Raw genomic sequence first — 14,945 nt, 5'->3', positions numbered from 1 at the left:
ATGAACTCTGGCCGTTCCGAGGTTGCCCCTGGCTCCATGCTCTTCTAATGTAACAACCTGTCCTTAACAAAGAAAACACTTCTGAGATCCGCAGTTAGATTATAACTTCGATCTTCAGTCATAACTTCTGCCAAGGTTTCTTCGCTCTGCAGGCTCGCTCCAACAATGATGGTATCTTCAACCAAGCTTGCCGCCCCTGTCAAAACGACTTGCCTCAACATCCATTCCAAGGAAATGGGTTAAATTACCAGTGTCTGCACAATATACTACAATTAAAAGAAAAGAAGCAACCCCCCGGGGACCAATTTCTAGCTGGTCCTTTCACCAATATTTCAAGGCTCATAATAAACCATCTTTCTTAAATCTTATTGATCATGAAGTAATATGAGAGGAAATAGGGGTCAACTTTACAATATACACGCACACAAGCAATTAGTTAAGTACAATTGAATACTATAGCCTATAGGTTATATGACAGAACATAGAAAGCAGTCAGAGTCTTTAATAACTGCTTGACTTTTCCAACGACCTGAAAAACCCGATCATATGGTCATATATGTCTCTATTTGCTTGTACGCTCAAAAGGAAGTCTATGTGACCATAGTTATCGAGATAAAGCAACTCTGGTTTTGACGATAATTCCTCAAGAGTGCGCTGCACATCCGTTGCATCTGCTAAGGCATCATTCCCTCCAAAACTCATCCACATTGGTAATGACTTTGGTATGCTGCTAAGATCAAATGCTGGCGGTTTAAACTGTCCATATATCAGTAAGTTTTTCAGGATTCCATAATCATACTGGGAAAATGTACCCTGACGGATCACTGCCATTTAAAAAAAGACACCAGTTTTAGCAAAAGAAATCATACAGAATTAACATACATTCAAATGAATTCTAACAGAAATGAAAGAAAATTAAAAATTATTACAGCTTGAAAAGTAATATACATATTTCAGCTGTTAATATAGTCCAGAATGAGGAATTTGTAAAGACACAAGTCCATTCAGGTTGGTTAAACACACAGAGAAATAGAAATGAAAGGCAAATAAAAGAAGGTAGATGGAAGCATACTCTGGAAAAGATGGCGTAAATTCTTCACCGATGATGGGTGTGGCTCATATTCCAGATAGAAGTTCATGCGAGTTTTATTAAAGCAGCAATTTTGCCCTGCAATGTCATCTTGTCAAACACCTTCCAATTTAATAGTAAGATTCAAATATTTTCATTATCGGTGTCAGATTTTTTAGTTTCAGAGTGCTCGGTAACTTTTATGAAGTCAAAATTTAAAAGCTGCTCTTGAAGCTAAAAGTTCATGCAACCTTAGCAAAACAAATGGCATCTCTTCCAGGCTTCAAGACAGGAAAAGAATACACTCTTCTATTATATTTTATATAATTTTATAATTCATATAAAATATGGCTTCAAAACTTTAACACCCTGCCATGGGCAATTATCTGTTCAGCTAAATGTAGTTCAATATCCTAGATTAAATCTGAAGCAGAGCAAATGACCCACTTTTAAGGCATAATTTCAACTTTCAAGTCAAGCATCGAATGGGAAATATTAACCAAGCCTAAAAGCTTTGAGGTAGATCACTTATACAGTTCATTGCATGAAAAGAAAATAGCAAGAAAAAGGAGATAGCATACTGAGCCAACAAAAATGGTGCACATCTGTTTGTGTATTTATACCGATGTTCGTATCTGTATGAGTAAATATAGAAGAGGCGAAGAAAACCTGTTATAGAACTTAGAAAATCAGTACAATCCACGTGGTCATCACATAAAGAATCCACAAGGTTAACCAACACATCGCTGCAGTTAAAATAAAAACACATAATGCCATTAAACCAGTAAATTTAAAAAAAGTCAATCAACACCTTCATAACAGGGAAAAAGATATGGAGAAAAAACAGAAAAGCTAAAATGATATAAGTATTAGCAAACCTTCTGAAATTCAATTGATGTAACCCCAAAGCAAGAACCATCTGCCAGAAAAGAATGTCTAAGAACATCATAACGGCCGAAACTGATTTTACTAGGTAAAACAACAATAATGACAAGTTATACCTGATCCAGATGCATTGCGACCATTCTAAGTACAAGTGGAGCACTGACATGTTCTAAATAAGATATTGGAGACAAAAGAGCAGCAGCTTCAACCATTTCCACTATGTCTGGCTGAGTGAGAGCAGCCAAAGACATTATTGTGCCCTGTCATTAAAAAGCATTGGATAAGTAACCTAAAAAGGTAATCAGCAAAAGCCAGGAAAACCATGCTCTAGGTAATTATAATGCATGCAGGACCTGTGAATGTCCAACAATAAAGATTTTGGAGCTGGTAATTGCGTGTATGTAGTGCAACATTTCTGCAAGATCATACAAAGCTAATTCCTGCCAACTCCACTCCCAAAATTCCTGCAAGAAAAGCCAATAGTTTTCGAGTCTATGAGATACTACCAGTCAACGTTGACATAGATTTTATTAGGATATAGAAGCAACAGGAAACCCTTATATTGTTAAGCAGGGAAAAAGGAAAGAAAATAATGGAGAAGAGGGTGTTACAACTAGCATATTGCATACTAAGCTATGAAACTGGATTTTGTGGTACACTAAACAAAGATGCACAAACATTGAAAATAAGCCATGTGGGTGTCAACACATAAAACACACACAGCCAACTAAGTTGGACACACAAATTGCATAAAAAAAAAAAAAACTGATACTCATGCAACCAACATCTAAGGTAGTTAAAGTTCTCCACATTAAAAACAGCCTAACTAATCCATAAATATTGCAAGATGAACTCTAGCTAAGCGAAAGAGGCATTATGTATAGAGTTTGCCTACCTTGTCTGTATCTAATAAAGATATGTGTCCATGGCTCCAACGTGTTCCACGAACATTTCCAACCCATACATCAAAACCCTGGTCTGCAAGGATGAAGCCCAACGACTGTTCAGTGGAATCCAAAAACCATGCATCACCTGCCTGTTTAGTATATCAAAGTAGTATCAAATCAGTGACAAAATCCTACCAACGTAAAACAAAGACATGCATATACAAAATTACAGTCCTGGAGAATATAAACAGAGATAACATATAATCTTACAAACAGAAAGCACACAAACTCATTTGCTTTGTTATTTATTGCAACAACCACTAGATCTAGGATTTGTTTTAGAAAAAAAAATGGCATCTTTCAGCATGCATTTTCACTGGAAAAACAAAGGGGGAAAAAGGAAAAAGATAAAATTCATACAAGTAAATCAATAAATAGTAGCTGGTAGGATCAAGACACATTAGAAGACCTTACATGAATAAGATACATAATAACAGCTAAATAACTCTGTTATTTGAAAAAGTTGTTTCAGGTAAATGGGGAATTTACCATGAATAATCCATGCTGAAGCAGAACAGGATGACCTTGCTGAACTTTAAGATCCCCAGAAGGAGATGAGATGCGTTGGAGAGCTAATAAATAGCCATCCTTAGTTTGAACCTGAAAGAAAATTAGTAATAAACCACAAAATTAAAAGGAAACTTCACTTTCAGTTACCAAACAAGAAAGCAACAAAATTTAACTAGAGAACCCTAAAGTACTGAAGTAAGCAGATTTCAGAAAACTTTCTACAAATCATTAAAAAAGAAACTTCAAAATTTATGATAAGGGGATGAAAGAAACAGTAGAACAAAATCTACAAATTAAGGACACTATCGGTACAACGGAAATGAGGGAAAAGGAAAGGTAAACTCCGTCTCTGCAGTCCCTTCCAAAAACAAACAAAAAATGCATATTTTGCTTTGATTGCTTCTTTTATGGCTCAAAACATAATAGTCCTTTACTATTTTTCCCTCATTATCATTTTTTCCCGGTTTCTTAGCGGCCAAAAGAACCTTGACAAGAATAATAATAGAAAGGGAGGGAGAGAGAGTACAGTGTGTTCGGTGCAGAAATAACCATTGGGCTCGATAAGCTGGGCGCAGAGAGACTCGGCGGAGAGAGTTAGGCCAGGATCGGACGAATTTCCGGTAACATCGGCGTCGGAAAGAAACAAAGAGTGGAAGAAACAAAGAAATGGAAGAAGAAGAAACGCCGGAAACTTGTCCATCTCTCTGAATGGGGAGTAGTTGAATGATCGGGACTGGAGTGCCCCACACTCTGTTCACCTTATCATAGCTTTCATGAATTTTAACCATTAAATAAATATGAATGTTTTCTACTCCTTTCCAATTTTATTCTCTTTTAGCTTAATAGACTTCACAAAATTTAACTCAGACTCTCAGATCTTTCCGTAGCAGATCCATTTTTTATTCTCTTTTGTAATTTTGTGGCCCGTGATCCTGTCGTCGGAACGATTAACTCATGTCCTTTTCTAATAATTTACTTCAGTTTTTAACCTTTTAACTTTTGTTTTCTTTTTTCAAAATAGGACGTTGCATTAATAGTTACTGACAATTAGTATGTTTTTATTTTCATAATAACAAATTTAGTAATATTAATTTGATCTATATTTAAAATTAATCTTAATTCTAAAAAGTTTAAAAATACATAGAAATTCAATAATTTTAAAAGGGAAATTATTTAAAATTCAATTTTGATAAAATTTATAATGCTTTTAAAATATTTGTGTATGGTACGTTATACAAATATTTATCATATTGTATAGGCTTGTTAAAGGGGAGATGTTGACCACGAATTTTAAAACTACTTTATACTTAAGTGAGAATCAAACTCTGAACTATTGATTAAAATAAAAAAAAAACCTTACCATCTCACTTAAATCCCGAAATTACTTTTTTTTATTGTTGTTTCTACTTTTAAAACAAAAATAAATATTAAAACAAAATTTTGTTGGATCTCTAATCTTTAACTGATCTACACCCACAAAATTCTGGTGCTTTTCGTTGCAATCCCAAACCCCAAAAAAGTGGCAACCCATCTCACCAGCCCTAAATTACTTCCTGTTATCCTCCCTTGCCCACCTTTCAAAACATAATTTACATACAAGAACAACATGTTGGGCTTAGCATTTGCCGCGTTGTGAAATGTTGTTTTCTGTCATACCTATACCACATTTAATTCAGATGTGAAGTGCAAGCGAAGAACCCATCAAAATCCCAGGTGATGTTTTCTCTGTCTTACCTATACCACATTTTAATCCAGAGGTACTACCAATGGCTGCTCCTGTGGCTGCAAGAATTGGGGGTTTTGTTGGTATTCTAAGGGTAATTAACTTTTCTATGGCAAAGAGGAAAGGTTGAACTGTTATATTACTAACTACTTTTCTCCACTCAACATGTAAAAGTAAACTTATCCCTTTTTGTAACATATTTATTTGTCTGTTCAAATTTTATCTGTTGTGATTGCTAAATACATATAACAGCATATTGTTATAAAGAGATAATCGTTGTAAACTTACCATAGAATTTATATCGTGAATTTTCATCAAATAAAGAAAATAAGAATTATGTTAAAAAAGAAAGAAAGTATGATCAAATCGACAATTTTAAAAGACTCATAACATGTGCATGAAATATAGCTTTTATGCATATTTGATTTTATATTCTTTCACCGATTAATTATAATATTTATAAATCTAATAATTTAAATTAATCAATATGAGTTATCAAATTAAATTAATTTATTTATCATGAGTTACTAAATTCAAGTAATTAGTTTATAAGTTTATGGTGTTCTAAATTCATACTAGAATATTTAATTAGAGAACTTAATAGTTTATTTAATTGATATATTTAATTCTAATCATTGAATATTATTTTTATTTAATAAAATATGATTAATAGATTTTCACGTGAAATTTAATCATTTTATCAAAATAATATTTTAATTAAGATCATTTTATTTAATAAATGATGATTAATAGGCTTGCTTATATGAAATAGTTATAGTTTTACTTTAAAAAATTAGACAATATGTTGTTATAGAGAACTAATTTAATAAATAATGTAGTAAAAAGTTAGAGAGTTAAAATAAAATATAAAAATTCGGTTCTACTAGAAACTTGATAGTTATAACGAATGTTGTTATAGCAAGTAGCTGACTATATCATGTGCAAGTACTGTACCAATGGACGTAAATTTTTTTATAGTAACTAATACGTATCGGTATCGGTCTACTTCAGTGCATCATTTCAGACTAACCGATATTTTTAAAAATATTTAATATATGTAAAAAATACTTATAAATATAAAAAATATTTAATATGTGTATAAATAAATACTTATAAATTGTAACACCCTTCGCTCAACCCGGTTGTCGAGCCTGAACTATAGGATGCAACTACTGTTACTAGAACAATTACATACAATTCATAGCATTAGTTCAATAAATCATCAATTTGTATCATACTTCCATGTATAACATGGTTTACAAACAAAACCAAGACTCAATCGAGCTGACGAAAGCTCCCAAGTTGACCCGAACATGAAGAAGGACCATATGAAAGCTTTTCAAAATTTAACAATAGGTATTGATACCCACAACAGGTGCCGATACCATTTTCAACTTCGATGCCTCAAAAATCAAAGTAAAATTTACTAGTATCGATACTTTGAATAAGGTACCGATACCCCTGTAAGAAGTATCGATACCAAATTCATTATCGATGTTGTTTTAACATTCTGCCATTTTTCAAAATTTGGACACAAGACAATTTGTATCGATACCTTTATAGAGTATCAATCCTTGATAATAATTATTGATACTTTATATTGGTATCAATACCAAATTGACATTCTTTCGATTTTGAATCGGTAATTTGATAAAGTACCAATACCTTAATCCATGATATCGATACTTTTTACCGAATGGTAAAAAATTTCACATTTTGGTACTTTTACATGCTTAAGCCAAGTTAAAAATCAAATGGTACTTTTAGGCATACCTCAAATCTACATATATCCAATTGAAAACATACTAAATACCACAACTCAGCCAAATCCAATCAACTATACTAATATGCCTCAAATGGAAATCAAAATTGCAATTTCTATCTATGCAATTCATGCCAATTGGACAACAATTATATACATACCAATTTAATCTATTAACCAAACATACAAATAACCATTTCCAAGTTCAATCAAGCAATTAGACATCCATTAGGTACTTTCCCAAATTATACCAACCTATGTGACACAGTTGCTCAAACGTTGGATTCCATTCATGTAACACCCCCTAACCTCTAAACCGTCGCCGGAACAGGGTTACGAGGCATTACCGGACATATCAAACAATTTACAAATAATTATTAAATAAATAACCAACATATTAAAATAAATCATAAATTCATATAAATTTTACTAATTGATTTCATTCTTTTTTTTTTATAATAAAAATTTCGGCAGCATTTCTGCTTATTTTTACATAAAACCCCTTGCAAAATTTTAAAACATAACCAACCCAATTCCAGTATTTCAATCAAGGCATTTATATACTTAAATCTTACTTGACATATTGACATAACAACTTAATTATTAAAATCCTATTATCATTTCTAATTAACTCATAAAACTAATCAAGTCATTTCAATTCGATACCAATGCCATAAAGGACTTCTACCATTTACTAATATAATCATCAAAACACATAATATCTTACTTTACAACAAAACTATATAACATACCAAAATAACTATTATAATTTTTATGTACATGTCACTTTCATTTAAGAAAGAAAACATCACTGAAATCTTTATGTAGGAGTCGGGATTGTCCTCGATACTGAACCGAGACTCTAACCCCTTTTCAACCTGCGCACGGAAACAACCGTACGCTGAGTATTTCATACTCAGTGTTATTACTATAAATTAAACTATTTAACATTAATAAATTACAAATATCATCCATATGCTTTATATATCATTTAAACTAATTATACATAATTATATATCACTTCATAAATTTTAAATTCATATATATATTTTCACATACTAATTCAATTCATACATTCTTTCTCGTACTTTTTAATAATGCCAAATCAATCAATCTCATTTTCAAATTTTCATTTCAATTACTTACCCTATTAACAAGGCTCAGACTCTGACAGATACGCGGATTCCACCCAAACACACCAGAATATCCAACCTAAACACACCCGGAATAATATAAATCCTCTATAACACACCAGTATATCTTATCCTCCCAAACACACCAATAAGGCATTAAATGCCTCTTCGGATAAACCAAAGCATATAATAACATAATCATCTTCTCGGTCGAACTACAAATCTCCTCATCACATCACAAATCCTATGGCATGCCATTTGTATCCAATCTAGTCCGATAAGTTAATAGTATATTATTTTACTTTTCCAATTTCGAATTCATTTCCACAACAATTTCAAATACTCAAACAATTCAAAACATCTATTATTTCAATTCACATATAATTCAATATTCACACATATTCTTACTTAATTTCAAATGTTATTACTTACCTTACTTTAAATGTCCCATGAATACAATTCAATATAGCATTTCACCTTGGGGAGCTCCAGTTTTATTTGTTAAAAAGAAAGATGAATCAATGCGGCTTTGTATTGATTATCGGCAGTTGAACAAAGTGACAATCAAGAACTGATATCCGTTGCCTCGTATAGATGATTTATTTGATCAGCTAAAAGGAGCTTCGGTATTTTTGAAGATTGACTTGAGATCTGGGTATTATCAGCTGAAAGAAAAAGAAAGTGATGTGCCGAAGACAGCTTTTCGTACGAGGTATGGTCATTATGAATTTTTGGTGATGCCATTTAGATTGACTGATGCTCTAGCTGCTTTTATGGATTTGATGAACCGTATTTTCCAGCCGTATTTAGATCAGTTCGTGGTGGTTTCATTGATGATATATTGGTTTATTCGAAGACTGAAGGAGAACATTATCAACATATCAGAACAGTGCTACAGATTTTGCGGGAAAAATAGCTGTACAAGAAATTGAGTAAATATGAATTCTGGTTATCAGAGGTAGTATTTTTGGGACATGTTGTACCTATTGATGGGATTAGCGTTGATCCAAAGAAGATTGAAGCAATTGTTCAATGGAAGGCACCAAAGAATGTATCAGAGGTTCGTAGTTTTCTGGGTTTGGCTGGGTATTACAGAAGATTTGTAAATGGGTTTTCGAAGATAGCTTTACCGATGACCAAGTTACTACAGAAGAATGTTCCTTTTATCTGGGGTGATCAGTGTCAGAGAAGTTTTGAGATATTGAAACAAATGTTGACAGAGGCACCAGTTCTAACTTTACCAGAGTCGAGGAAAGATTTTATAGTGTACAGTGATGCTTCTTTGAATGGTTTGGGTTGCGTATTGATGCAAGACGGAAAAGTAATAGCTTATGCATCTCGACAGTTGAAGCCACATGAACGCAACTATCCGACACACGATTTAGAGTTAGCCGCTGTAATTTTTGCATTGAAGATTTGGAGTTACTTGTATGGTGAGAAATGTTATATTTATACTGATCATAAAAGTCTCAAATATCTTCTATCACAAAAGGAGTTGAATCTGAGACAAAGACGATGGATAGAACTCCTAAAGAATTATGATTGTGCTGTAGATTACCATCCACGAAAGGTAATGTGGTAGCGGATGCATTAAGTAGAAAAGCAGCGGTTGAATTACGGGCAATGTTTGCCCGGCTTAGTATCAATGATGATGGAAGTTTGTTAGCTGAATTAAAAGCTAAACCAGTGATGTTTGATCAAATCAGAGCAGCACAGCTAGAAGATGAAAAGTTGATGAAGAAAAGAGAAATGGTACAGCATGGTACGGTGGAAAATTTTAGTATTGATGAGTATGATTGTTTGAGATTTCGGAACTGTATTTGTATTCCAGCTACTTCTGAGATTAAAAAGCTGATTCTCCGAGAAGCACATGATAGTATTTTTGCTTTGCACCCTAGTGTAACGAAGATGTATCGTGATCTACGAGAACGGTATTGGTGGCCAGGGATGAAGAAAGATATAGTCGAGTATGTTGGTAAATGCCTGACTTGTCAGCGGGTAAAAGCAGAACATCAGGTACCGACAAGTTTGTTATAGCCCATTACTATTCCAGAGTGGAAATGGGATTGTATTACCATGGATTTTGTTACGGGATTGTCATTGTCGGTAAGTAAAAAAATGCCATTTGGGTAATAGTCGATCGACTCACAAAGTCTGCTCACTTTATAGTCAGAACCGATTGGTCACTACAGAAGCTTGCCGAAGTTTATATTCGGGAAATTGTTAGATTACATGGCATTCCAGTATCGATAATTTCAGATCGGGACCCTCGGTTTGCATCGAGATTTTGGAAGCAATTACATGATTCGCTGGGAACTCGGCTCAATTTTAGTACTGCATTTCATCCACAAACTGATAGACAATCCGGACGGGTAATTCAGATTTTGGAAGATATATTGAGAGCTTGTATTATCGAATTTGAGTCAGGTTGGGAACGATATTTGCCACTAGCAGAATTTGTTTATAATAATAGTTTCCAATCTGGTATTCAAATGGCTCCATATGAAGCACTATAAGGTCGAAGGTGTCAATCACCGATATGTTGGACGAAATTGAATGAAAGAAAAGTAATAGGGTCGGAATTGATTCAAGAGACGGAGGAAACAGTTAAAAAGATTAAAGATAGACTGAAAGCCGCATTCGACAGACAGAAATCTTATAAAGATTTGAAACGACAATATATTGAATATTCAGTTGGAAATAAAGTATTCATTAAAGTATCGCCTTGGAAGAAAATTTTAAGATTAGGCGGCATAAGCTAAGATTTTTATGTGTTAAAATATGTTATTAAATTATTAAATTATTATGTTATAAAACAAATTAAATTGCAACAAATATATAGTAATAAAACTAGACATGTGTAAAAATAATATTGGTACAATTGTAAATTAAATATTTAGTTGTTTAAAGATTTAAGTTAAAAGATATTATATTATTGTTATTATTATAATAATAAAGTAAAAAGTAAGTAAAATAAAGAAAGAAAGAAACAAAAGATAGAAGAAAAGAAACAGAATAACAAACGAAACAGGGAAAAGAAAGAAAGAAAGAAGAAAAAGAAAGAAAAAGGAAAATAGGGTTTTAAAGCTTGCAGTTCAATTTGGTAAGTCAATTAAGCCATTTTCTTTTAATTTTGATGTTTTAGAAGTTTTAAAAAAGTTTTGATAGAATTAAGTTGATATTTTGTAGGTTCATAGGTTTTTAAGCATTGTTCATGTTGAATAAATTGTTGAATTAGGGATTTAATTGAATGAATTTTAAGTTAGAATTGATAAAGGGATTAAATTGTAAAAGAAACTATAAGTTTTATGTTTTAAGGACTAAATTGAGGAAATTTGAAATTATGAAAAATATGCTGAAATTTTAATAGTTACATTTGAGTTTGGATGAAATTTGAAAAAAATAGAGTGTGAATTGAATTATGAAAGTAAGTGAACTTAGTTAGGATTAAATTGAGAATAAGGGAGAAATTGAATAGAAATTCAATTATTTATGATAATTAGTGCTGAAATTAATAGTATAAATTATTATTATTTTCGTAGCTAGCAAAGAACCAGAAGCATCGGCACGGAAGGGAAAAGAGAAGATTATCGAGGAGTAAACTCAAGAAAATCACGGTTTGTATTACTATAACTTAATCTATTTAATAATAATAAAATTTCAAATATCGACCATAATCTTTATAAATATGTATATATTTAGTTTAAGTGATTTATAAAGATTATGGTCGATATTTGAAATTTTATTATTATAATTAATACCTAATTAAGCACTCAACTAAACTCATAATTACTTCAAATAATTAATTAATTAATTTTTTATGACTCAGTTTACTAAGACGGAGGCCCGATAATGTACTTTTCCGATGCTTGTGAATTTTGGGTCATTACAATTCACTTTCCTCAAATACTCAAACTTTTCATTACCAACTTTAACAATCATATGCATCAACCATATCCTAATGTCACGGGCCGCAGTTCAAAGCCCGTGACCAGCGCATCAAATGCATCCAATGGAGGTCTGTTGCTCAGATGGGGATCATTTGGCCCACAAGAACTGGCCCGATTCAAAGAGATATTGGACAAGCCTGTCAGATTGAAGCCTGGTTGGCCCGATAGCGAAGAGATGGCAACTTAGGCTAATATGGTAACTAATCTTAGAAGATAGAGGGAATTATATCTTGTAAAGATTAGATTAGATTTGATAAGGCTTATCTTGTAAATCCCTAAATTTAGGGGATATGGTTAAATCTCATCCATCGATGTAATTGTATCTTGACCGTCGGTTTTGGGGGAGCTCAATTATAAATAGAGAGCCTCCCCCTCATTTGTACTCACTCCTGAATTGTTTCATTATTCTTTGTGAATAAGAATTGAGAGCATTTACTCAAACACTTTGCGAGCGCTCTTTCTGTTGTTCTTTTGTAGCTTCTTTTGGCACAATCGCTTCTGCTATACAAATTGGTGCCTTGGAGGAGTTCTAAGGAATCCTCACTTTTGGGCGTAAAGGCTAACTTAGGCGAGTTTGGAGCAAACGGATCGCCTATGGCCGCACGGTTTGCGAGACGAAAGGTCTATCCCCGTGACACTAACACATTGCTAACATTCATACTTGTGTACATAACATATAACCATTCCAAGTCAAACCACATTTAAGATCCATAGCACCATCATTCAAGTTACACATAAATATATAACATTACGTATATACATGCCATATAACTGAGTCCAGAACGAGTAAAAGACTACCAAATCAAAGGCTAAATAATATGAGCTCCGAGACGATCTGATCAACACGTTCTACAAAATGAACACTATGAAAACAGACAACGAAATAGAGTAAGCATTTCGAATGCTTAGTAAGTTCATAGGTTTTAAAAATAGAAAACTCACATCAATTCATAATTAACATATCGAACTAGTTAACTACACAATTTTCATGTTATAACATTTCACAACAATAAAGTGAGTTCATCAAATGCCGAGTCTTATAACAATTCAATATTTACATATAGTTCAAGTCAGTGCCACTTAACCAGAATCATCAACTATATACCATTTACATCATTCCAATCACATGTAAACATTTTTAATCAAAACACATATCATCATTATGTCATTTCCCTTTTTCATTAGTCGTTTAGCTCGACGAATTGTAATGAATCGATGCGAATATGCGAATAACTATACCACACCAGTTTACTCATCAAAGTAATAACTACACCAAACTAAAACACTAAAGTGCAAGGCCCATAAGCTTATGTATCATACAACATTTCATCCCTCCACAACACTGAGGCCTCCATAGAGACATACATCTTGGTAATCCGCAACAAATGTTGGATTTCGGTGTAATCAATGATATATCTGTACAATCTTTTACTCTGTATCATCTTTTACACATATTCGGTACCAGTGCGCAATTAACTCTATTGACATGCCATTTGTATTCTATCATTTCTTACTATCACACTTGTAACAACCCATTTTTCAGTGGTGTCAGAAACGGTGGTTTCGAAGCCAAAAATTCGATGAGTGAGTTTGTAAATATTAATTTTTGATGTTATTTGACGTACAATAATTTCTATATGCCTATTATGGATCTGTACCCCCTGAGATCAAGCTAAATATAGAATTAAGTTAAAATTTGATTTAATGATTTTTTAATTGAAAAAATAATTAGGTTCAAGAAGTATGCCCATAAAGTCAAGTGATTTTAGAAAATAAGGTATCGGACCTTGTTTCTATAAATCAAGCCCGTAAATGTTTTATTAAATATTTATGGAGTGTTATTAGGGTTATATTAAAATTTGATTAAGAAATTTTAATGTTTAAATAGTTAATTAATTAAAATGACTGAATTGTAAAAGAAGAAAATTTTGATGTTTATTAGTTAAAGGTGTTAAATAGTTAAGTAAGGATAGTTATAAGGGTTTATGTGGCAATAATACCATAATAGGAAAGAGTATGCACGGTTGGACCTATTTTAATTAATTAATATGTTATAATTTAATAAAATAATAAAGTAAAAGTAAGTTAAGTATATTAAACAAAAATAAAAAAACAAAATTTATCATTTATATTCTTCTTCTTTAGCCGAATGTCACCATTGTTAAAGGTGAGAGGTTCCGGCAAGCTCTTCCTAGTGTCACGGGCCGCAGTTCAAAGCCCGTGACCATTGCACCAAATGCATCCGATAGAGGTTTATTGTGTAAATGAGGATTATTTGGCTCACAAGAACTAGCCCGATTTTGTAAGTTGTTGGAGAAGCCTGTCAAATTAAAGCCTGGTTGGCCCGATAATGAAGATATGACAACTTAAGCTATTTTGATAGCTAATCTTAGAAGATTGATAGAATCATATCTTGTAAAGATTAGATTAGATTTGATATGACATATCTTGTAAATCCCATGATTTAAAGGATAGGATGAATCTCGTCCGTCGATGTATTGTAATCTTGACTGTCATTTTTGGAGGAGCTCAACTATAAATAGAGAGCCTCCCCCTTATTTATACTCACTTCATTCATTGTTTCATTATTCTTTGTGAATAAAAGAATATTGAGAGCATTTACTCAAACACCTTGTGTGCGTTCTTTCTATTATTCTTTGTTGTTTCTTTTGGTATAAATCACTTCCGCTATACAAATTGGTGCCTTGGAGGAGTTCTTAAGGAATCCTCACTTGAGTAAAGACTGACTTAGGCGAATTTGGGCGAACGGATTACCTAAGGCCATATGGATCACGAGACGAAAGATCTAACCCTGTGACAAGTAAGCTCTCCCTAGTGTATGGTTATATTTTTTAGGTTAATTTTTAATTATTTTTATGTTTTTGTTATCATATTAACTTAATTTAGCTAGTTTGGGGTTAAGTTGTAAAATTTTTAAAATTTCAGGGATTACCATGAATGGTTTA

At 32.6% G+C, this 14,945-nt stretch overlaps 1 protein-coding gene across 1 annotated transcript; it reads right to left on the bottom strand.

Annotated features, from left to right (window-relative positions):
• Positions 1-342: 342 nt before the first annotated feature.
• Positions 343-4,251, bottom strand: LOC105762793 (triacylglycerol lipase 1). Its single transcript, XM_012580695.2, has 9 exons — positions 3,938-4,251; positions 3,391-3,501; positions 2,850-2,990; positions 2,308-2,418; positions 2,071-2,214; positions 1,948-1,988; positions 1,739-1,815; positions 1,073-1,168; positions 343-824 (listed from the first exon to the last, which is right to left on the bottom strand). The coding sequence occupies exons 1-9, from the start codon at positions 4,109-4,111 to the stop codon at positions 502-504; spliced, it is 1,218 nt and encodes a 405-aa protein (XP_012436149.1). The 5' UTR covers positions 4,112-4,251; the 3' UTR covers positions 343-501.
• Between the last annotated feature and the right edge of the window lie 10,694 nt (positions 4,252-14,945).

Source organism: Gossypium raimondii, chromosome 12 (genome assembly GCF_025698545.1).
Source record: "Gossypium raimondii isolate GPD5lz chromosome 12, ASM2569854v1, whole genome shotgun sequence".
Lineage (NCBI taxonomy): Eukaryota > Viridiplantae > Streptophyta > Magnoliopsida > Malvales > Malvaceae > Gossypium > Gossypium raimondii.
The sequence above is the reverse complement of the archived record's forward strand: the minus strand, read 5'-3'. Positions and strand labels throughout refer to the sequence as shown.